Genomic DNA, 24,839 nt, shown 5'->3' on the forward strand with positions numbered 1-24,839 from the left:
GCTAGGAAATGAATCTTATGATTCATCATCGAACTAGTGAGGATTGTTGCTTACCAATTGCATAATTGCAACTAGGAGGAGTAAGTATGATGTCATTTATTATAGGATAATTGCATATAGAACCCTGTTGTTTTCCTCTTTTGAACTAATTACCTCTGCAGTTTCGTTGTTGCATGTAGACCCCAGTTTGTTTTCATTTTTTTTTTTTTTTTTCGCTTGTTTTTCGCTTGTCTTTTTTTATCTTTTTTTTTTTGTGTGTGTGTGTCTCTTCAACCCTCAAATACGCTCGCCTAATTTCAGTAAGAGACAATATTTGCCAGGTTAAAGAGTCAGCGAAAAAATCAGGGGGTCTATCTGCAACAATAAATAAAACACGTGTAGTAAGTTCAAAATAGTGAAAATACAGGGGTCTATCAGCAATAAACCCTTTAATAAAAATCTGTGAGGATTCACCTCTTAAAGTCAGTGATTCAAATTTCTATAAACTCACATCAGACAATCTATATTCAAAGTGAGATTAAATGGAACCTAAAAAAATTTATAGCGACAGTCATACTAACTAACATAACCAAATTGAGAACATAGAATTAAACTAAAAAAATCACATTGATACCAAAATCTTTATATCTTTTACATCCATATTTAACAGTTAGGTTTTCGTATATTTTGGGTTCATAACGTCATACCAAACACAATTTTTTCAGACATGCTCCTAAAATCTCATCTGCTTGGTAACAAATAAACAAGCACCCTTTACGGCACAGCCTTCATCAATCTTTATTTCTCCACTGAGCCGGGGTTTTCCAAAAGCACAAGCTTTACATTCATTTGGTTCAACAAAACATTAAGAATGACTGACCAATTGAGGGAGTAACAACTATGTGCACAATCCCCCCCCTCCCTCCTCCTCTTCTGATTTGAATTTTCTTGCAAGACATCAACAAACAAAAAAATTGAGAAGATGGTTTACTCGCCTTACAAAAGCTTCAATATTTTCTCAAGGACCAACAAGAGGCATCTTGGCGCATCTTAGCATGGTGTGTTTCGATTTACTATCGATAAAACACACTGATAGTTTACGTTTACAAGCCTGGATGTAACATTCAAGATGGTCATTTTCAGGAAAATTAGATAACATGATTTATTTTCAATGTTGGATAACAACTGGCAGATTATTTTGATGAGAGACTTTAGGCACTCCCTAGATCAATAGGAATAAAAATGTCCATCAGTAACGAGCGCAATTTATAAGGTACAGTTTGATTACATTCAGTTTTGATAACAACCATCCCAAGAGTAGTGAGTGAACATCATGTTGGTTAATCTGCACTAGAAACTCGTCAGAAGATAAGAAAGTTTCCAGCAGTAAAACCATTTACAGATGTTTTTAAAGAAATGGTACACTCATTGTCAGAAGATAAGAAAGTTTCCAGCAGTAAAACCATTTACAGATGTTTTTAAAGAAATGGTACACTCATTGGTTGGGATATACTAGTTAAGTAGCAGTAAAACCATTTACAGATGTTTTTAAAGAAATGGTACACTCATTGGTTGGGATATACTAGTTAAGTAACACTAGTTAAGTAGTTGGGAAAGATGTGAACTCAAATGACCAAAGCTAAATGTCCTTCGTAGGTGGTATTAGTCATAAATAGACCTACTTGGTAGCTGACAATTAACATAAACAAATGCCATGTGTACAAACCAGCTGTAGTAGTGAACAAGTTAGAGATAAACCTAAAGAATACAGCAGAAAAATCAACAAGACTGAAAATTGAACATATCCAAAAATATACGACTGAACTATGAAATTGTCAATCTGATAAACAAGTAGCTACCAAGTATTGACACAACTAGATTGTTTGCATGTTAATAAAACCAATACAAGATGCAAAATCAGGAAAAAAAAAATGATCAACAACGCCAGAAGGCCCAGCACTATGAAGTTATATATTGATAAGCAAAACAAGTTCGCATCATTGCTGGACTAGCAAGACTTGAGGATTAACTGAGTTACCTTGGTATATGCATATGAATATGACCACTTTCGTGGTCAAGTTAATAAGCTTTCAATGGTTTATATAGAGACATTCAATCAAGGACTCGAGATAAGACTCTTATATCAGGACTCAAGATAAAACTAAAATCAGACAATATCAGAAATTAATAACAAAACAATAGTTATCAGAACTAACCATGTGCTACCGATTTAACACACTGTATGCTGGCAGGTCCTCCACTCTGGAAATATCTTTTAAACCAAGCTCATGCTCAAGCTGTGTTCTTGTAGATTTTAGGACTTCCTGCAAAAATACATTTAAAGGGTAGAATCAGAATAGAAACTTGATAATCATCCAGAGAGAAACAACAATAGAATGTTAATATTACATTGAACTCCATATAAGAAGCATGCATTGAAACCCATTTTGAATCGAGCAACTGAAAAGCTACGCAATAGAGATTGTCGAAGGCCATCTCATCAGCTTCAAGCAATTCAATGAATCGAGCTCCAGTTCTTGAAAAAGTAGTGCCTGCTAAGACTCAGAATGCTTCAAATCCAGAGTTCCACATTGAGTTCCTAGGTGTAAGATCCAAAATTACCAGATTTCAGGCCCAACATTTGAGTCAACATGAAGGATACATTGACGCCAGCTGCAGCAAAAGGGTATTCCCATTCAGACCTCTTTCCATCTTGTTTGTGTAGAAGTCTTTGAAAAGATTGCTGCAATAGGAAGAGATGGAGCTCAAGGATGCTTCTTAGAAAGCAAACAAGATCATCAATTTAATAAATGAAGTTTACTGGATACTTCTCGGCCAAAAATATAAGGTTCTCTAAGGAGATAAATCCAGCACTCCTGAAAAGAAAAGTTTCAATATCTAACATTCAACCGAGAACCACAAAAGTAACATATATATCTTAAACAGGTTGTTCAGATTTCAAGTACCTGAAATCTGTTGATGGGTCAGGACCTTGCCAACCCATCTCCTTCCATAACTCCGATTTGAGAGGAGGAAGTTCTCGATGAGGAAAAGCCAACCTCCAGAGTTGTTTTAAGGCATCCTGTAATAAGATCAAATTTATAGTAACATCTTAAACTTAATGACGAATCATCAACAAATGATCCACATAAAAAAGAAAACCAGGAAGAGCTTTGTCCTACTATACTAGTAAATCATGAATGGGTAGAGAAGGAGAGCTTACCTGATGATCCAAACGAGAACCATCAAATGGAACCTCCAACCTCTGCCTTAAATTCCTCAGTCTTTCTTCCTAAAGGTTGAAGAGTAATTAAAAATGCAGAAAAACATATACCATATGGTTAGGTGGAAAGTTTTATAAATACAAAGAGAAAGCAAAATAACTAGAGTGTCTCCATCAAGCAAAAGTATCTTTAGGCAGGTTGAATGGCTTTTCATGTGGTTTCTCTTTTTCCATACTTTAAAAGATTCATTGTTTATTTTCTCTTACATGTATATTATTATATAGGAGAATTATTGGATGTATCCACAGTTTTGGCTTATATGTTTCTCCTACGTTCTCAACAGCAAAATCATTATCCCAAGCATTTGAAGTCAGCTAAATGAATTTCAGTTCAGCTGAGGGCTTTCTCCTCCACTTAGTTAATTGTTATCATAGCTTTCCTAACAGTTGAGAAAGATTCAAACCCCAGTCCTGGTAACCCTAGTAAGAGAGCTACCATTATAGCATGCACAATATGTGATGCAATAAAATTATTCATTCATAAATGATGCAATCACATGTTTCGTCATATATGTTTCTCCTGATATAGTAAAAATATTGAATTTAGACACAGACCGAATGATATTCTTCTTTAAGTTAGCCAGGGAACTTGTTCCTCTTACATGTCTCTCTTAGTACCATAAAACTATTGGATCATACCCCAGTTTTAATGACTTTGTCATGAACTATAAGAAAGTAGACAAATTTGATAAAAGAAACATAACAAGGGAACAAAAGGAAGGACTAAATTCTGATCTTTGTGCTAAGTTACAAGGAAACAAATATAATTGGAGATATAGAGATCAGACTGGGAAAAAACTATATAATTGGAGATATAGAGATCAGACTGGGAAAAAAAACTATCTTTGTGAAGCTAACAAGAGTTATAATTTGCAATTGCCCATTTTGTCATGTAGAGGTTGAAATCTACAAGAAAGTTTCTACATAGATGCAGAGAAAGTATCTATTTTTCTTATTTTGGAAAACATCTTCTGGAATTTGGCCACGTATCTCAAGATTTTGTTTTTGTATTGTAAACGGCAAGCGTATTAATAGTATGGTTTCTTTCTTCCGGGTTTTTTTAATTCATCCTAATTATATGCAAAATTTTCAGATCTATCTAGCATCTACTTATCAAAGCTACGACCAAAGAAAGATGCACATAATATAGAATACTGTCCATGTTTCTGTTTTTTGTTACCTGCAAAGAACTAAGGAGCATAGGAACCTTTTCATTACTGAACTTGTTTTGACTGCTAGAGGGAAGAGAAATCAACCTTGCCAAAAGTTCACAAGAAGCAGAACATATATTTGCTGCATAAAAAGAAAATCATGCACATCATTTGAACTTTGTAAATGAATACAATTAGAATAGTGGGAACAGGAACTTCAGGAAATAAAGAGAAGAAATGGAACTAGCTAACCCATGCTTAAAGGATGTGCTCAACATTTGCCAAGTACTATTGTAGATGGACATGACCAAAAGTACCTTTCATAAAAGACTTTTGTATAGCTAAAATGTTTGATAATTTTAAATATGTCAAATAGCTCAGTATGACGTAAATATATGGATGAAATAAAAAGTTTTGACAAGATTTATGGGAGAGAAATGGAGAGAAGAAATTTAGTTAAAAGAAAAGTTACAAGAGTTTGCAAGAGAAAAAATATGAGAGAAAAGTAGAACGGTCACATGGACAGGCTTTTGGATCTGCGGTTAACAGAAGCAAAATTTTGGCGACTAATAGTTCTCTTAAATTTCCATTTTCCAATTCATTGCCAACCTTCAAAATTTTATGGAAAAAAGGTTCTCTTTAAAAGTGGTGAAAAAACTTATCATAATCAATGGCCACCGCACCCTTCAATGCATTTGAGAGAATAGTTAAATTGTCAGTGCACTGAATGCTCATAGGGCAGACTTGACAATGATTACACATTACCCGAAAACTTCATGATCACAATATCTTACTAATCTATATAATATAATACAACTGGAGTTGTTTCTTGCGTAGAGATATCATAATAAACTACAACTAGTATTAGAAATCATTTCCAAGGTGATTGATGATGGTTGAAAGAGAAAAATGGAAAAAATATAGAGTTCATTATAGAACCACCAGGCAATTTATCAAGGTTATATCCAATTCCAGGAATAACTAGTAACTAGCTAATTCCAATTGAGTACAAATATCTACGAAAATATCTACTATGTAATGTGTGGCGTATCGGGATGGACGTGCCTTATCCTGATAACAAATTAGATAAATAATCCTCAAATTAAATGCACTTTTACGATTTAGACGAAGAATTTTTTACAAAGAGCTCATGTTTGAAGTTTCCAGTGTGCATGCAGAGCTAACATTGTTTCTGGTGAGGCTAATAGACTAAGTTTTACTTGAAGACTAAAATCTTGAGGTTCTGACTGATTAATCAAGATCATATCAAGTTTGAAGTTTCCAGTGTGCATGCAGAGCTAACATTGTTTCTGGTGGGGCTAATACAAACATCTAGGTCAATGTCTACCATATAACATGTGGCATGCCGGGATGGACTTGCCTTATCCTGATAACAAATTAGAAAAATAATATTCAGATAAAATGCACTTTTATGATTTAGACCACGAATTTTTTTGCAAAGAGATTATGTTTGTCACACCCCGGGCCCGCGGACCCGTTGGCGCGTGCAAGCCGTGGGACCCATCGAGTGTAATGCACTGTTTGGCTCAAACCACTGCCAAAATCGACTAGCCGATGCTACACTTGAGTCTTTAGCTTTCACTATATAAACCCTTTAATTTCTCATTCTCTCACCGATGTGGGACTAAATTTTTGCAAATGTCGCGATCGTTGTCGCTGTCAGTGGGATGTCACACATTTACCCCACCTTACGAAGGCGACATCCTCGTCGCGGTATGGCAATTAGCACATCCGAGTATCACCGCCATGCGATGTGGACTCTAGAGGTGGCTCCTATAGGCTCTAGAGGTGGCTCCCACCGCATCATATTGTGTAGCACTTAGCCCTGCATAGCACTTAGCTCCACACTTCCGGCTGACAATTGCTGTGATACCATTTGTCACGCCCCGAAACTGCAGCGAAAATTCATAAATGCAGGTTACGTGACAATAGCGACCCATGCACAAGACAAGTCTTATGCACGAGTCAAGCCTGACACTTCATATCACATAGTTTATCACAAAATATTTATAAACCTGCTGATGATAGAAGTTCAGAGCAACTATATATATGTATATAATCAGTAGTTACAACCCATAAGCTCACCATTATAAGCATTTTACAAAATAAAGCCTCATTTTTGAATGTTACAATTCAGTCAACAATGTGCTTTATTTTATAAAATGCTTATAACGGTGAGCTTGTGGGTTGTAAGTACTGATTATATACATATATATAGTTGCTCTGAACTTCTATCATCAGCAGGTTTATAAATATTTTGTGATAAACTATATGATATGAAGTGTCAGGCTTGACTCGTGCATAAGACGTGTCTTGTGCATGGGTCGCTGTTGTCGCGTAACCTGCGTTTATGAATTTCCATTGTAGTTTTGGGGCGTGACAATGTTTGCGATTTCCAGTGCACATGTAGTGGTAACATGCTTTGAGCTTGTGGGTTGTAAGTACTGATTATATACATATATATAGTTGCTCTGAACTTCTATCATCAGCAGGTTTATAAATATTTTGTGATAAACTATATGATATGAAGTGTCAGGCTTGACTCGTGCATAAGACGTGTCTTGTGCATGGGTCGCTGTTGTCGCGTAACCTGCGTTTATGAATTTCCATTGTAGTTTTGGGGCGTGACAATGTTTGCGATTTCCAGTGCACATGTAGTGGTAACATGCTTCTGGTGGGGCCAAAAGTCTAAGTTGGATTAAATTCTTGATGTTATGATTGGTCCTATATGAGAGATTTAAAGCGAGGTTTACACTAAATCTAGCAATAGTTAAAAGCCCTGAAGTGCTGGTTGTTTCCTTTTTCTTTTGCTAAATTTGGACCTCACAAGCGGTAAGAAACGAAGAAACTGAGGGAGAACCCACAATTATTTCCACCATTAACACAAGAAGTGGTGAAGAATCCACAAGTACTAAATGAAAGATGAAAATTTTGGATGCATATCAAATATGTGGGACCATGAATAGGAACTTTTTCCTTTTGACTATAACACCCTTAATGGTAAATTAACTGATGGAATTCGAAGTAACTATTCTGAAGCCTGAATGAATTGACAGTTTAAATTTTTTCACGCATGTGTATTGCATGTGCCAAATACTAATGTACTTTCACTATAATGTCCTTAGAGTCATGGCATTCACTAATGAAGGTTCAAGAAGAAGAGAGTAAAGTCAACAAGCATGATCGGATCGTCCATTAGATCATCAGACTTAGACGTATAGAAGAGACATGCAGATAGAAGAAAATTCCAGATAAACTGGAGATAAGTTGCAGGTTCCAAAACAGTTTTTAAATATTTTATTAGCAAGAGGTATGAATGGTATTCACATTACCCACATTGCATTGGAATCAAAGACAGAGAAATTTTCTCCCATTTTCTTAAAAAGCAAAGGCATGACATTAGAATATGTACAAATAATAGAGCACGAGTCAAGAGTACATATATAAAGAGTCATGTCCTTGCCTCAAAAAGAAGTCTACACGCGTCTAATAAATATAAACAACGACAATGTTACCAATACCGTAAAACTTTGACATAATAGCTCTTGGCTCTTCAACATTCTGTCGATTAGGTCAATATGTTTCACAGCTTATATTGAACTATTGAAGCATGTCTAAACTTGAAGTATTTTTCCATAAGTCAATGCTTCGGAAGCCTTTATTCACTAAATTCATGTATTATCTTGAACATGTAAAAAAGTGTATCCAAAATATAGAACACCTGGCAGGAGCTGTCTGATTTCAGAAATTAATACACAGGGTAATATAACTAAGAATTTGAAGAGTTTCTCACATGTGCTCAAGGAATGTCCAAGAAATACTAGTGTCTAACATAATAAATGAGAGGTCACCAGCAAAGAAAGAAACAGTGAATAGGATGAATAAACCAAGAGCATGCATGTAATTTCAAATTGCCGAGACAACAGTGGAGTGTAATAGAAGAGGCATGGCGAAAGATTTTTCTCAAATAACAACACTGAATAAGGCAATGGCGATAAGATAATTCCAAGGTGTACTCACAAAATGATAAATCACAAGAGTATGCAACTTGTAATTGAGTCATATGCGACTTGTAACTAAGTCATATAGATGTATCACCAAACTGAGTAATAGATAAGTAGGTACTATAAGATTAGAAAGCAGGACAAAGATGTCCTTAGAAGTCATCCAGTATTTTTATTGACCATATCATCAAGATAGACCAAAAACTTTCTTTTAGGCTTTTAGCAAATCTGAACAGAACATAGTCATGACAATTTTGTGTGTAAACTTTGCCAAAAGTAACACATCAAAGTAAGATATAGCCTAGCCCACTCAAACCTACTAGAGGTACAATGGCATCTGGAACACATATAACCCATGTTTCACATGAATGCTTGACCCAAGTTTAGGGGTGCAAAAAAGTATCTGTACCGTAAATATTATCTATATCCGATAGGATATGGTTACAGATACAGATATATAGTAAAACATCCTCATCCGTATCTAAAATATCTGAATATATGTCTGTAGAAAAAATAGAAAAGACAAAAGTTATTATTCATCTAAATCTAACCTCTCTTAAATAGAGATTAGAAGAATATTATAAAATAGGTTTGAGACAAAATCATATCCAATCACATTTCATAATATATCACTAATATCTCATAATATCTCCTAAATCTAAACACCAATATTATCTAACACCCCCTTAAGCTGGAGCATATATTACTATATATGTCGAACTTGTAAAAAATTGAAATAAAACAACTAGTTGCAAGAGCTTTGACAATGTCATCTTTTTCCAAAATACTTGAAGATGTCAGCAACCAGAAAAATTTAGTTACGGTCAGTAGAAAGCTTAGGCGGGTAAGCCAGTAGAAAAATAATCCTAGGTGAGTCAACAAATAAAGAGAGATCCTAGGCAGATCTATCAGTACAAAGAAATCCTAGGTGGGTCAGCCAGTAGAGGCAACATCAGAATCTACTACGTACTTTTGTCTCTAACCGTCGGGAGATGGTGAAGATTGATACTATTTATGGTGAACAGTAAGTGTAGGATGTTGTTCATTATTGAACAGTGCAAGTGATGAATAGTGCTATTTCCCCCTTTTAGGGGTTTTCAACAAAGATAGTAAATAAATAATGTAGAAATCAAAGATGTCAAAGCCACAAAAGATGTAGCCACTAAGAGAAGCATGGAGATAGTAAAACCCATCGGCGACCCTGAAGTTAAGGAAAAAAGAAAGAGGTCTCTTTAGGATCAAGAAGGCTCTGTAACCATGTAGAGAAATAGAGAAGACAAAGTTGTTATTTATCTACTCCTAACCTCTCTTAAATAGAGATTAGGAGGATATTATAAAATGGGTATGAAATAAAATCATATCCAACCACATCTCATAGTATCTCAACAATATCTCATAATATCTCCTAAATCTAAATACCAATAATATCTTACAATGCTGATCATACATTTTTATTTGCTTTTCGCTTATCCGTTTGTATCAGCGTATATTCTCTTAATTTCTCTACAAATGTATTTGATCTTGGTGAATATTGGCATGAGTTTTTCTTACCAAGACATCCGTATTTGTATGTGCGTCCCTAATTGATAAGCAGATACGGATACAATAAGTGTCATATCTAATCTATGCCCAATTCATTTGCACCTCTACCCAGGGTTCTAGAATTATGCTATTGTTTGGCTTCTCACTATTCTTAGCTAAGTTACCTCAACACCTCGTTTGGGCTCCCATATACATGTCCAACAGCAACAGTCCTTGGGCACTCCTCAAATATGATACATTCAATTAGATGTGTACTCAATTAACCAATTATATAATACATTTTAGTTTAAAACACTGGACACTTCCTACACTTCACGGCCATATCTTGCAACTCGCTAAGCACTGGTTCAAGTTAGTTTCATCCTATGCCATGTTTAGAAGAATGATTAAGGGACGTTTAGGTATCTAGTTCGAAAATGAATCTTATCCTAGTTTTTTACAAATATGTCGTGTGCCGTGTTCGTATCCGTATCTACATGCACCTGTATTCGTGCAACCTAGGTTCTCGATAAAGAATATAGGGTACTCTTTAAAATCAATTGGTGAGTCGACATGTCCCTGTGAAAATACAGTACTCACATACAAAGCAAAACCGGACAAGGCATGTGGAGTAAACATATTCCAAACATTTAGACTAAAGTTGTAACTAGTTATAATAGCTAATACATCAGCATTAATAAAGTGGATACAATGTTTTTAACATAACTGCTGTGTCATACAACTCAAATATCTTCTACTTTAAGACACAAAAAGGCATTTATATAGGAAATTTGTAGTGTGACAAATTCCTCGACGTGTGCTTAGCATGGTTATTCTTAAGACACTTGTCTTCAAAAGTTTTACACCACAATGTGCATGTGTTACATTAGGCAGCTAACAACAATCTGGGTGTCTATAAATTGCTTAAAGAGTTTGGAACCTTGGTTTCAAGCACGCAAGGGTTACGCAATGTACGTATATAGCTCACTATTTATAGGTTTTTTGGTAAGATAGAACTCAAGGATAGTGGGAGGAATGTCACTTGGTTAATTTGGTCAAGTAAGAGATGCAAGTTTGACTTGGTCAGTGTGACCAAATCTACCAGCATAATTATCTCAACAAATTTAGATAACGGATTGTTAGAACTTGTTAAGTTGTTATACTGATTTCAGGAGAGGAATCAGTTCATGAGCGGATTTTTAGGGTAGAGTAATAGTGGACATGGCCCTATAAATAGAGATGAAAACTCTTTGAAAAATACAGAGAAAAGAACTATCCAGAGCCCCAAAAAGCCCATCTCTCTTTCTCTCCATCTTTTCGATCATTGTTATCAGAGCAATTTCCTTTGCCTGAAAGTTTTTTAGCTCCGGTCTGCAAAAGGTAGTCTTTTATCCAATCTCGAGTGAAAAAAATCAGCTCTGCTTTTTGATCTCTGTGCCCAGAAAACAGAGCAGCTAACCCTCTTTATTTTTTTATTATTTTATGCTCCATTAAAGTCTTGATAGTTTTATCAAGTTTTGCGTCAGTGGAAAGCTAGCTGCATTATTTTTAGACTATGTTCCCAATAGTAATCATAGTCTTTATTTGTTTATTATTTTTTTACGCCATCCAAAGAGCAAGCGCCACAAATATCTGCTTTTATTTTCTAAGCCTCCACCAATAGAGACCCATGTCTTCTCTACTGTAATTATTATTTTATGTTTATTATAACTTTTTCTAAAAGCCCCCTCTATAAAAGGTTTTCTCAAAAAGAACCATCAGGTTAGAGATCGTCCTCCTCATTAAGCACTTTCACGAAGCACCATCCAACATCTAATCCACACCGACTAGCTACTACCTTCCATCCAAACGGTTCAGATAAGTTCAACGCCAACCAGATCCACTTCGACCTTGAAGACCATTAAATCATATTGTCTATGGCTCTATCCACTGGATCCTTTCCTAAACCAAGCTTCGCTAACTTAGATTAGAGAGTTGCTTCTTCAATCACCGCTTTCAATGACCCATTTTTTTTATTGTAGAACTTATAATCTTTTGATTTTTGTGAATACCCTATGAATTTATACTTTATTGATTTACGATTAAACGTAACTCTAAATTGGCATATAATGAAAACATGAGCTACAGATCCCCACTTACCGAGATGACTCAGAATAGGTTTTCTCCCAGCCCATAGCTCATAAGGTATAGATACAACTGACTTGATGTGAATTCTATTTGTTATGGTGTTTTCAATCGCCAAATTATGATCCCTTGTCCACAACAGATAGATATTCCCAATTACGCTCAATTCAATCAACTTGACCCTTAGGACTGCTAAGGTCCCAATCTAACCAACTCGCCGAGTCGACATCTCGCTAGGTCGACTCAAATGGCAGTACTTATCGATCCTCTCGTCAAAGACGACTCGTCACAAGCCTATTCAACTAGTTAATTAGCCGGCATCTCATGGGAACCGACTTGAAAAGCGGTACTTCTCGACACCCCTCGATACAAGCTAAAAAGCGACTTCGACCTCGAACCCCCCGCTGATAGCGCGTCGACATCAAATTAAATACTTGACAAATGTCGTCATTTCTCCATCCCCGGCATTATTTATGGTACATCGGACCACATCGGCTTCGTACGCCGTCTATCCCATCTCATTAATGCCAAAGTGATCGTGCTCATTTCGTGATCACTGTAGACATCTGTAAAGTCAACGCTGACTCAGCTGCCAGCTCAAACTCGATCGAAAGAGAACAAAATGCCCCTCCTACATGACTATAAAAGAAAAAATTATTGCCAATGCGAATGTAAGCAATTTTCCCGCACTTTTCTACATTCCACAGCCCTTAAGAACTGCTACAGTTTGCTATTTTTCCCTACTTAAGTACCTCGCTAACTTGGTCGTCGGAGGAACAACGAGGGAGATAGACCCCGTCCTCTTACGAGTTGCTACATGTGCAAAGAAGAACAGCTCAATTCAAAACTAGATATTCGGAGAAGTTAGCGGTCCCTAATCAACTCAGTTCATATTAGTTTACATGTGTGATTTAGACCACCAACACTATTCTAAATATAGTTTGTAGTTAGCAATACTTCTCAAAATCTTTTGGAGAGACCACAATAAGACAACATGCATCTAACTATATTCAACAAAGTTTTATTCTTTCTTTTAGTAACACCATTTTGTTGTGGTGTATACAGTATCGTTGTATGCCATTTAATTCCATACTAAGTACAATAATTCTCAAATTCTTTATATTCCTCACCTCCATCAGATCTCAAATTTTTAATTTTCCTTCCAAGTTGGTTTTCAACATGTCTTATATTTTTTAAAGCATTCAAAGGCTTCCAATCTTCTAGAGATAAGATAGACATGTGCAAACTTAGAATAATCATCTATAAAAGTGATAAAATATTCTTTATTACGATGAGTTTTAACACTCAGGGGCTGTTTGGTTGTTGTTGATAAAATTGTGTATTTATGACACAACTTGGAAAGTTGTTGTCCACCTCGGTTGTTGTTGATAAAATTGTGTATTTATGACACAACTTGGAAAGTTGTTGTCCACCTCATCAATTTCACTTGTATACTTTTCTTTGTTTGTTTTTTATTCCATTGGAATCATAAATTGCTTGTTTAGTTTACAAATGTAACTTTAATTGTTTGTTTGAAAAGTATAAAAAGTGGTCCCTACTCAAATGATCATATTGGTTGGAATTTTTTTTAATTTTTTCTGACTTAAATGTTAACTTTCTCCTAAAATCATGTCTTTTTTTTATAAAATCACTTTACAAGCCACATCAGCATGTGAAATCACTTTACACTATTTTCACAACTACAAACAAACAATTGAAAATAATAAAAGCTGACATTGGGACCCACTTTTTTACACTTTCCATCCTTTTACATGGTAAAAACATACAACCAAACAGCCCCTTAGGGGACCACAAGTATCCGAGTGCATTAACCTTAATAGTTCATTGGCTTTTTGTCTGCCAATAAAAGGTTTTCTGGTCATTTTACTAATTAAACAATGTTCACATAGTAACAATTGAACACTAGATAGTGCAAGCGATAAGTTTCATTCTAATAATTTTTTTCAATTTTGAAACACTAACATGTCCTCGTCTAGAATGTCGTAATTCAGATTCAGAAATATAACAAGATACGTAATTCAAATAGGAAAATTTTATTATCAGAATTATCATGCATAATTCATGCTCGGGTACATATTTTTTCATAGCATACACTTTATTATTATTTCCTATAGAAATTGTTATTATAGAATTAATTTCCAGCACTTTTTTCATCAACGTACGAACATAAATCAGATTGCACCGAATTCTTGGCTTGTAGATTATATTTTTGAGGACGAGAACTCTGTCCCCGAGGTCCAATTTGTACGAACCAAAACTTTCTACATCGAGATATGTATTGTTTTTCATATAAATTCTCTGTAACCTGTCTTTAGCTCGATGAACTATGTGACTCCATTCTTCTCCTATGCGATATGCCTCGTCGCATCGGATTCGATCCACCAACCGTTGATATCCGTCATCGCAGTATTGCATTCTATCGCACTGACGAATCTTTTAATGGTACCCTATTGTTCTAGATGCTTGTAGACTCATCTATTCTCATGTTTTTCACCTTGAGGGCAAATAGGCATGAAATGCCCGAATTTGCCATAGTTGTAGTAGGCTCCGTGAGGCACTTTCTTCCTCTTGAACTCCTGCGGTTTCGATCCTCATGGTTATGGTTTGTTAGGGCCGATGTTTTTCAATATTATGCCTCTAGCAGACATAATTCCTCTACTGCTGCACTATGTTCAGTTATGGTTCCTTCCTGCTGGTTATTAAGTCTTGTTCTATCGCTAGGCGCATAGGAAGATCAATGACAAATTTAATGGTAGTATTCATTCTTAATAGTGTTAGCCACAATAAGGGGGAAGACTATTCAAAATGATTGTCACTTGCATTCTTTTTGGGATTTCGGTCCCAATACTGAATAAGTCCTTAACCATGACATTCATCTCATTAATATGCTCTACAACACTGTCTCCCTCTTGCATACGACAAAAATTGTGTTTATGCAAGAGAAGTTTTCAGAGGCAGTATCATATTTCTTGTTAATGGCTTTTTACATGTCCATGGAAGTTTTGTAGATTTCAAAAACTTTGATTAAATTATCTTCCATAAACATGAGAACTAGGTTTTTTGCTTTTTTATCTTTTGACTTTCACTACTCTAACCATTTCTTTTCTTTGGGCGTAGATTTATCAGTAAATGTTAGAGTAGCGATTTCGGTTACATCATTGATATCATCATGAATCAGGTCATATCCTATTTTTTATGCCAAATATCGTAATTACTGTCATTAAATTTGTTAATTTTTCTTAGCTCTTATAGAACAAGTTTACTAGCCATTCGGTAGAGAACTAAAACTAATAATCTAAAATTTGTAAAGAATTTTAGATATATGTACTATTAATGGTATTAGAAATATATACTAGATATCTATAAAACAAATTGAAATTAATCAATATAAACCTGATTGCTTCAAGTTGTGAAAGAAAGCTCTAAATGGAGCGAGATTGTCACTGAATAGTATTGATTGAAGAAGCAACTCTCTGATCCGAGTTGGCAAAGCTTGGTTCGCGAAAGGGTCCAGTGCATAGAGCGAAAGACAATTTGATTAGATGGTCTTCGAGGTCGAAGTGGATCTGGTCGGCATTGAACTGATCTAAACTGCTCGGATTGAAGGTAGTAGCTGTTGGTCGGCTCACATCAGATATTGGATGGTGCTTCATCTAGAGATGAAAGTGCTCAATGAGGAGGATGGCTAAGCAAAGGGTTCTTTTTGAGAAAACATTTTGAAAAGGGGGCCTTTGAAAAAATGATTAATAAAAATAAAATAATAATTGTAGTAGAGAAGTCACAGATCTCTAGTGGTAGAGGATTAAAAAATAAAAACATACATTTGTAGGGCTTGCTCTCCAAACGAGGTAAAAAATTAATAAACAAATAAAAATTATGGTTACTATTAGGAACAATCTAAAAAAATGCAGCTAGCTTTCCACTAACACAAAACTTGATAGAACTATCAAGATTTTAGTGGAGCGTAAAATAATAATAATAAATGAAGAGGGTTGGCTGCTCTGCTTTCTGGGAACATAGCTCAAAGAGCACGAAGCTGATTTCTTTCATCTGAGATCGGATAAAATGCAACTTTTTAAGGAGAGGAACTAAAAACTTCAGGTAAAGGGAATTGCTCTAATACTAATGATCTGAAAGATGGAGAGACAAAAAGGCTTTTTGGGGTTCTATAGATAGTTCTTTTCTATGTATTTTCCAATAGAGTTTTTATCTCTATTTATAGGCTCATGTCCACTATCACTCTACCCTAAAAATCCAACCATGAACTGATTCATCTCCACTTAACAAGCTCCAATAGTCCATTATCTCAATTTGTTGAGATAATTGTGCTGATTGATTTGGTCACACTGACCAAGTCAAAGTAACAATAACCAGTTATAATAGCTAATTCATCCTCGTTAAGGAAGTGGCTGAAATGTTTTTGAGATAACTGCTATGTCATACAACTCAAGTATCTTCTACTTTAAGATACAAGAAGGTATTTATGTAGAAAAGTTGCAGTGTGACTAATTCCTGGACGCTTAGCATGGTTATTCTTAAGACCCTTGTCTTCAAAAGTTTTACGCCGCAATGTACACATGTTACATTAGGCAGCTAACAACAATCTGGTTGCTTATAATTTGCTTACAGAGTTCACGCTAGGGTTTCCCAACATACGTGTATAGCTCACTTTGGCTCTAAGAAATGATCACTTTTGGGTGGATTCTTCATCCTTTTTAAGTTAAGAAGAAAGCATTTCAAACACGGTTCGCTCTCTATTCCAGCTTCACCCCAACTCCAAAATAAATAAATAAATAAATAAAAGTAAAATAACCCTTCGAACACACAAATACATCCTATCACATAGGATTTTAAATACTCCAATTTTAAATGTGGTAGATTACATAGTTGATGTCCAATTTCACAGACATGACATGATATACTAAAACACAATGAATTTTATAGTGTATAATACGTGTCAGAGACATGCACCGCATGTGTCAGATACGTCACAACTTCATGTTTGATGTGTGCGTGCTACCTCTCCTTTTGGGCTTCCATAGTGTAAACATTTAGAATCCTTCTTTTTATTATTTTGCAGCTCTGGAATACTTCATTCGATGTTGAGCAGTAGTCTATAATGTATAAAAGAAAAGTTAAAGAGCATGAAGCTTATTTTTCCTACATGTGATAAGGTGAACCACGCTATTGATCAGAAATATAAAAATACATACATATTGTGCATAATAAAAACAATTAAATTAGGGATATAGACTATTTTGTTCACTGAAAAATTGGAAAGCTGCAAATTAGTTATTGCTACATATAAAATGTAAACTGATGACAATTATAAACTACAACAGTACCTATCCAATCTGCACATCGAGTACACAAGAGGGAGAAAATACGGGACCAACAAATAGACTCCTTTTTATTATTTTGAATACTTTGCAGGTGTCTTCGTTCATTTTCCTGTGAACAATAGACATGAATCAAACAAAGAAGAAGAGCAGTAAGAAAGTCATTTCTGAATTTTACATCATTTTGAGATAGTCTGAAAACAGCAACATACCCCCTCAGGGTGACTTGCAACACGATCATACTCCCTAAGAAGAGGTTCATCTGTGGTATCTGATCCTGACACCTCCAGATACTCATTTCTTCTTTCATCACCATCCCCGTGATGAAGCCTCCTTTTTATAGTTTTGGTAGCCATACTTCAAGTGTGCTCGACGTTGCTCTTTCTGATAAATATGAAGAAGCTATCAGCATGCATGACATGAAAATTACAATTGACCCATAGTTTAAAACTTTAAATAAAAAGGTACTACTGCAAATTGATTATGAAAAGAAGCATCTAAATCCATGAGATTAATTTTAGATGTCCAAATCCATGTAGTTGACAAAATGATAAGAATCTCTGTCAACAAAAACAAGGGTGTGAACATAAATAAAAACATATTGAGAGGAAAATATCACATTCAAATGCTTCACAAGACTAAAAAGATAATGCTCCTAAAAAGATAATGCTCCTCTAAGTCGCTATGTGCACGGGAGTGAATATGGCTGGCTTGAGGAAAATGACATGGCATTCTAATGAAAACTAAAGATAAGTAAACACATGGATTTCTAAATTTTGCATATCAACAATAACAAGAAAGAAACTTCCCAATTAGTGGTGTCATGAGTATACAAGTAAAAATAAATAAAAGTTCCATATTATCTTCCAACAAAGCTTCATAAACCAAAACCATGGCTACTTCTTCCAACTCCAACACCAATGCAAGCAGTTCGGAATTATTTTTGCAATATTCCAAATGTACACTTACAGAAATGCTGAACTTGATCGAACACAGAGAAGAAGAAAGAGGATTTCTTTGAAGGGAGCTCCGGTAATGGATAAGGAGTTTTTTGTTGTGTTTTCTGAAGGAGATTGATCCTCCTTTTATAAGGGCTAAACCTATTATCTCCACCCCCTCAGATCCGCCCCTTGAGAGATATTCTCTCAACAAACCCACATTCAAAATTTCCACGATTTTCTCTACTGAGAATCGTTGATTTGGTCATATTTGACTAAGTCAAGATAACATCTCCCACTTGACCAAATTAACCAAATGACATGTCTCCCACTATCAGTGAGATCAGATGTTTCTTCTTACCATTACTCCCACTATCTGTAGAGAGTAACTCTTATTTCATTATTCATGAAATTTTACTCGAACTTATTTATTCCTAACTCCAATCAAACTTACATGTTTGATAAAAGATTCCGTTGGTATTTCTTTTGTCAAAGGATCAACAATCATATATGTAGTAGGGATATAAGTCACTTTGACTTCTCCCTTTTCTACAATATCTAGAATATAGTGATACTGGATCTCAATATGTTTTTCTTTGGAGCTATTCGTGCCACTATTGATTAAGCTAATTGTTGCTTGATTATCGCAATAAATATAATAGGTCCTTCTAACAAATTGAGATCAAGATCAATCAAAAACCGTCTTATCCAGACAACATGTGTAGTTGTCATACTGCAAGCTATATATTTAGCTTCTTGCATATATCTAGCAACACACCCTTGTTTCTTGCTACTCCAAGAAACATCTCCTCCTCCAAAGATGAATTAGTGTCCTGAAGTGGACTTTCCATCATTTTTATCACATCCGAAATCAGTATCGGAATAACCGAGGAGTTCAAGCGAGTCAGCTTGATAAACTAATCTATGAGTCAATGTACCTTTGATATACTTCATAATCCTTTTAACAGCTTCCTAATATGCTAGTCCTGTATTACTTTGATATCGACTAACTAGACTCACAGCATAAGCTATATCAGGTCTGGTGCACAACATTGCATACATCAAGCTTCCAATTGCTTGAGCATAAGGAACATCTAATGGCTTTTGCCCCTCTCCAGGGTTTTGCTCTTTACATAATCTCTTTCCCATGACTAACGGAGTTGACGCCGGATTGAAATTCTCCTTTCCAAACCTTTTAAGAACTGATCTTAAATATTTTTCTTGGTTTAAACTTAGCATTCTAGACTTTCTATCTCGAATTATTTGAATTCCAAGAATATATGATGCATCTCCCATGTTTTTTATCTCAAACTTTTCGCTGAGATCTGCCTTAGTTGTATTCAACATTTCTATGTCATTTCCAACGAGTAATATATCATCCACATATAAGGATAATATAGTAAATTTTCTCTCACTTTTTAAGACATATACACAATTATCTAATTTATTTTGAATAAAACCTAATTTAGTGACTGCATCATGAAATTTGAGATACCATTATCTAGAAGACTGTTTTAAACCATATAGAGATTTTATTAATTTGTAAATTTTATGTTCCTGTCCTTTCACCTGAAAACATTCAGGTTGTTGCATATATAGCGCTTCCTTCAACTCTCCATTAAGGAATACAGTTTTAACATTTATTTGGAATAACTCCAAATCAAGATATGCAACAATAGCTAAAATAATTCTAATAAATGTAAATTTAGCTACAGGAGAATATGTCTCCTGAAAATCTATTCCTCTCTTCTGATTGTAACCTTTGGTAACTAACTGTGCTTTGAATTTATCAATAGATCCATCAACACATATTTCTTTTTGAGCACTCATTTGCATCCTATGGTTTTTCTATTTTTCGATAGGTCACATAACTCACATACCTTATTTTTTTCTATTGAATCAAGTTCTTCTCTCATAGATTCTAACCATAAAGATGATTCATACGATTTCATCGCATCAGAAAAGGTTAAGGGATCTTGTTCTTCTATATTTGTATCTATCGAGAAACAGAATGGCTCACATGAATACAAATAGTAATCATGCATCCATGAAGGTTGTGTTCTTGGCCTTTTGTTGCCTACAACCGGTTAATGAGGTACATTATTTTTTATAGGTATTTCATCATTTTTAAGGTTATGTTCATTCATAATATCATGATCATTAGTGGAAACAATACTGTAATAATCATCATCTATTACAGTTAAAGGTTCTGGTTCCTCTCGAACTTGTTTCTTTTCCTCTAGATTCTCTAAAAATATAGCAACTCTGTTTTCAATGACTCTTTTTTCTTTAGTGTAGAACTTATAACCTTTTGACTTTTCTGAATACCCTATGAATTTACACTTTATTGTTTTAAAATCTAACTTATCTCTAAGTTGATATGGAATAAGAACATGGGCTATAGATCCCCGCTTTCTGAGATGACTTAAATTAGGTTTTCTCCCATTTCATAATTCATAAGGTGTAAATACAACTGATTTGGTGAAAATTTTATTTAGAATGTAGTTTGCAGTTAACAATGCTTCTCCCCAAAAGCTTTTAGAGATCAAAATGAGACAACATGCATCTAACTACATTAAGCAATGTTTTGTTCTTTCTTTCAGCAACACCATTCTGTTGTGACGTATACAGCATTGTTGTATGTCTTTTAATTCCATACTGAATATAATAATTCTCAAATTCTTTAGAGTTATATTCCACACCTCTATCAGTTCTCAAAATTTTAATTTTCAATCCAAGTTGGTTTTTAACTTTTGTCTTATATCTCTTAAAGCAGTCAAAAGCTTCTAATTTTCTGGATATAATATAGATGTGTGCAAACTTAGAATAATCATCTATAAAAGTAATAAAATATTCTTTATTACTATGAGTTTTGACACTTAGGGGACCATAAATATCCGAGTGTATCAGTCCTAAAAGTTTATTGACTCTTTGTCCGCCAATGAAATGTTTTCTAGTCATTTTACCAGTTAAACAATGTTCACATGGTAGTAATTAAACATTAGATAGTACATGAAGCAAGTTCATTCTGATAATTTTTTTATTTTTGAAATACTAGCATGTCCTAGTCTAGAATGCCACAATTCAGACTCAGAAATATAACATGACAAGTAATTCAAATTCGAATTTTTATTATCAGAATTATTACAAACTACTGGAAGAATACATAATTCATGCACGGGCACATATTTTTCCATAGCATACACTTTATTATTCTTGCCTATAGAAACTCGGTTATTATAGAACCTAACTTTCAGTCCTTTCTTCATCAAACTGGGAACAGAGATCGGATTGCGTCAAATTCTAAGCGCATAAAACACATCTTTAAGGACAAGAATGATGTCCCTAAGATCCAACCTATACGAGTCAATACATTCTACACCGAGATAGGTATTATTTCTCATATAGATCCTCTGTTCTTCTTTTTTTAGCTCGGTGAATTCTGTGACTCCATTCTTGTCATTTGTGATATGTGACATATGTCTAGTTTTACCGGAGTCGATCCACCAATCGCTGATATCCATCATCACAGCATTACATTCCGTCACACCGACGAATTCTTTTTTGTGAGTACCCCCTTGTTCTGGATGCTTATAGCCTCTCTTATTCTTCTGTTTTTCATCTTGTGGGCAATTGGATTTGAAATGTCCAAACTTTTCACAATTGTAGCAAGCTCCGCGGGGTACTTTCTTTCTCTTAAACTGCTGTGACTTTAGTCCTCGCGGTTGTAGTTTGCTAGAACCAGGGTTTTTATAGCTTCCAACAGTATGCCTTTAACGGACATAATTCAGCTCTTGCTACTCATATTCAATTCTGGTTCTTTTCTACTGGCTATTAAGTCTTATTCTATCGTTAGATGCATAGAAAGATCAGTGACAGACTTAATGACAGGGTTCATTCTCAATATGATGGTAGCCACAGCAAGGGAAGAGGATAGACTATTCAAAATGGTTACCACTTGTATTCTTTCCGAGATTTCGGTTCCAGAAGTGGAGAAATCCTTAGTCATGACAATCATTTTATTTATATGCTCTACGACATTATCTTCCTCTTGCATACGATAAGAATTATACTTATGCAAGAGTAGTTGAATGTTAACTTCAGAGACGGTGTCGTATTTTTCTTTTATTACATTCCACATGTCCATGAAAGTCTTATAAGTTTCAAAAACTTTGATCAAATTATCTTCCATGAAAATGAGCATAAGGCTTTTCGCCTTTATATCTTTCGACTTTTACTGCTCAAACACTTTTTTTTCTTTAGGTGTTGATTTATCAGTAAGGGTTGGAGCAGTGGTTTCGATTATATCATCAATATTGTCATGGATAAGAGCATATCTTATTTTTATATGTCACATATCATAATTACTGTCATTAAATTTGTTAATTTTTCTTAGTTTTGATAGAACGAGTTTACTAGTCATTCGGTAAAGAACTAAAACTAAATTCAATTATAAAATATGTATAAGGTTGATATTTTGATAATTATACTAAAATAAAGTTAGATAAAAATAAATTAATTAATTAAAATGAACCTGATTCTTATGAGTTGAAAAAGCGAGGTCGTCACTTAGTGGTGTTGACCGAAGAATCTGTTGTCGAAGTTTTGTTGTTGTTTCTGACCAGGGGTGTAGATGATATGTTGCGCTCTGTTGGATTCCACTGGATAGGATTTTCAGACAAAAAAATAAATAAATAAAGGGATGTAAATTGGTGGGATAGTGGGCCTTGTAACTGGGCTTTGATTAAAAAAAATTGACGAGTAGGGCTCTTAAGAAAACAAGTGCCCCACGTTCACTCCTGGATATTTGATCAATCTCAGGAAATTTGATCACCCAAGGCCAACCAGAAAAGCCCAGTGTCCTCTCTCTTTTACCGCTCTGTTAAAAAAAACCGATCTCGAGCTAGGGTTTTCACCGAAAATTGCAAGGGGCGGCGGATCTATCTCTCTTCCTCGATCTAAATCAAAGAGCTCGCCGAGGATGGAGACTCCGATGTTGATGTCAGATCTGTCAATCGTCGTCGCGACTTAGAGAATGATGGCGGAGTCGTCGTCGTCGTAGCAGTCGTCGATCAGTCAGTAGCAGTTGTCGTTGACGTTCGACACAGAGCTCGAGAGGGTGGCGTTGAAATCAACCTGGCTCTGATACCAACAAGAAGAAGAAAGAGGATTTCTTTGAAGGGGGTTCCGGTAATGGGTAAGGAGTTTTTTGTTGTGTTTTCTGAAGGAGATTGATCATCCTTTTATAGGGGCTAAACCCATTATCTCCACCCCCTCAGATCCGCCCGCCCCTTGAGAGATATTCTCTCAACAAACCCACATTTAAATTTTCCATGATTTTCTCTACTAAAAATCGTCGATTTGGTCATATTTGACTGAGTCAAGATAACACAACTCAGGCGGTGAAATAGAATGAAAATAAAACTGTAGGCTATTAATGGATTAAAATAATAGATTGCAGGCATATCGGAAATGTATAAGGTATACCTTAGGGGCTTTAGTATTATTCAGGTTTAAGGTGTCTCAATTGGGTTTTCTTATTGGTGATCCTCATTGGGGCGCCCTTTCAGTAATTATTAATATCATAATCTCTTTGAAACAAAAATCACTATTGCCCAAAACTCCATCAATAATCTAAATTTAATAGAAAAATATCAAGCTTGTCGACAATGCAAACTAAACCCACAAATTCAATGGCAGAATCCAACAGACCCATGATTAGTTCTAGTGGGATCAGTGATCAAGAAAACAAATTCAACTAGAATTTTTTTTTTTTTAAATGTATAAAAGAGAAGAAGAGAAACTCACCACTCAAAGAATTGGGAGATTGATTCTGTAGTCTTTGTATCCAGCAGCCGCCTATAGGAAATAAGATCGACTAAGGTCTCCTCCCCCTTTTAATTGTCTTGCGCCTCGCTTGAGGAAAAGGAAAGAGGAGCTGAACAATATTTTACTTAAAAAAAGACTAGTCAAAATCCCCGTGCATAATGCACGTAAGTAAAATAATCATCAACTAAATCATAAAAAAAAATTAAAAGATAATAGTAAATGTATATTTTAATGGTTCGTTAATATGAAGTTCTTCAAAAGTTTCATGAGCAATGGGAGTATAAATAGTCCAAGTATTGAACTTCACCGCATAGGATCACAATAGAAAATTTACTAGAAATCAGATATATGGGCCTGTTTGGCAAACTGGTACACTAATTTTAGTGGAGGCAAAATGAGTTTATGAGCTTGGCCCTTTGTTTGGCAAATGAAAACAAATAGGAAAAAAAACTAATTTTTCTAAAGTCAACTTTCACTCAATGACTAGACTAGAAATAAACCAACTCTCACTTGGTTTACAAGAGAACTAGCTCAAGGAGAGTCTAGTTTACATGTTAGCCAAACTAGATTTAAGTTAGAACTAGTTCAATAAAGTCTAGTTTAGCTAAGTCTGTCCAAACAGCTGGGAT

The 24,839-nt window shown here is 35.0% G+C and overlaps 1 protein-coding gene across 5 annotated transcripts; it reads right to left on the reverse strand.

The window, feature by feature from the left end:
* Positions 585-24,335, reverse strand: LOC109830690 (ELMO domain-containing protein A-like). 5 transcript variants are annotated; one of them, XM_020398042.1, is made up of 11 exons: positions 24,190-24,327; positions 17,656-17,827; positions 17,450-17,555; positions 4,443-4,555; positions 3,203-3,271; positions 2,946-3,061; positions 2,801-2,855; positions 2,602-2,722; positions 2,389-2,531; positions 2,196-2,303; positions 585-926 (listed from the first exon to the last, which is right to left on the reverse strand). In XM_020398042.1, exons 2-10 carry the CDS (start codon positions 17,797-17,799, stop codon positions 2,202-2,204), a joined length of 969 nt encoding a protein of 322 aa, XP_020253631.1. In that variant the 5' UTR covers positions 17,800-17,827; positions 24,190-24,327; the 3' UTR covers positions 585-926; positions 2,196-2,201. The 5 variants fall into 5 exon arrangements, 4 of the variants coding, with proteins under 4 accessions (XP_020253631.1, XP_020253628.1, XP_020253629.1 ...); XM_020398039.1 differs by having other exon boundaries at positions 585-1,201; XM_020398040.1 differs by having other exon boundaries at positions 585-1,090; positions 24,190-24,326.

The sequence above is a fragment of the Asparagus officinalis genome, chromosome 2 (assembly GCF_001876935.1).
Source record: "Asparagus officinalis chromosome 2, Aspof.V1, whole genome shotgun sequence".
Lineage (NCBI taxonomy): Eukaryota > Viridiplantae > Streptophyta > Magnoliopsida > Asparagales > Asparagaceae > Asparagus > Asparagus officinalis.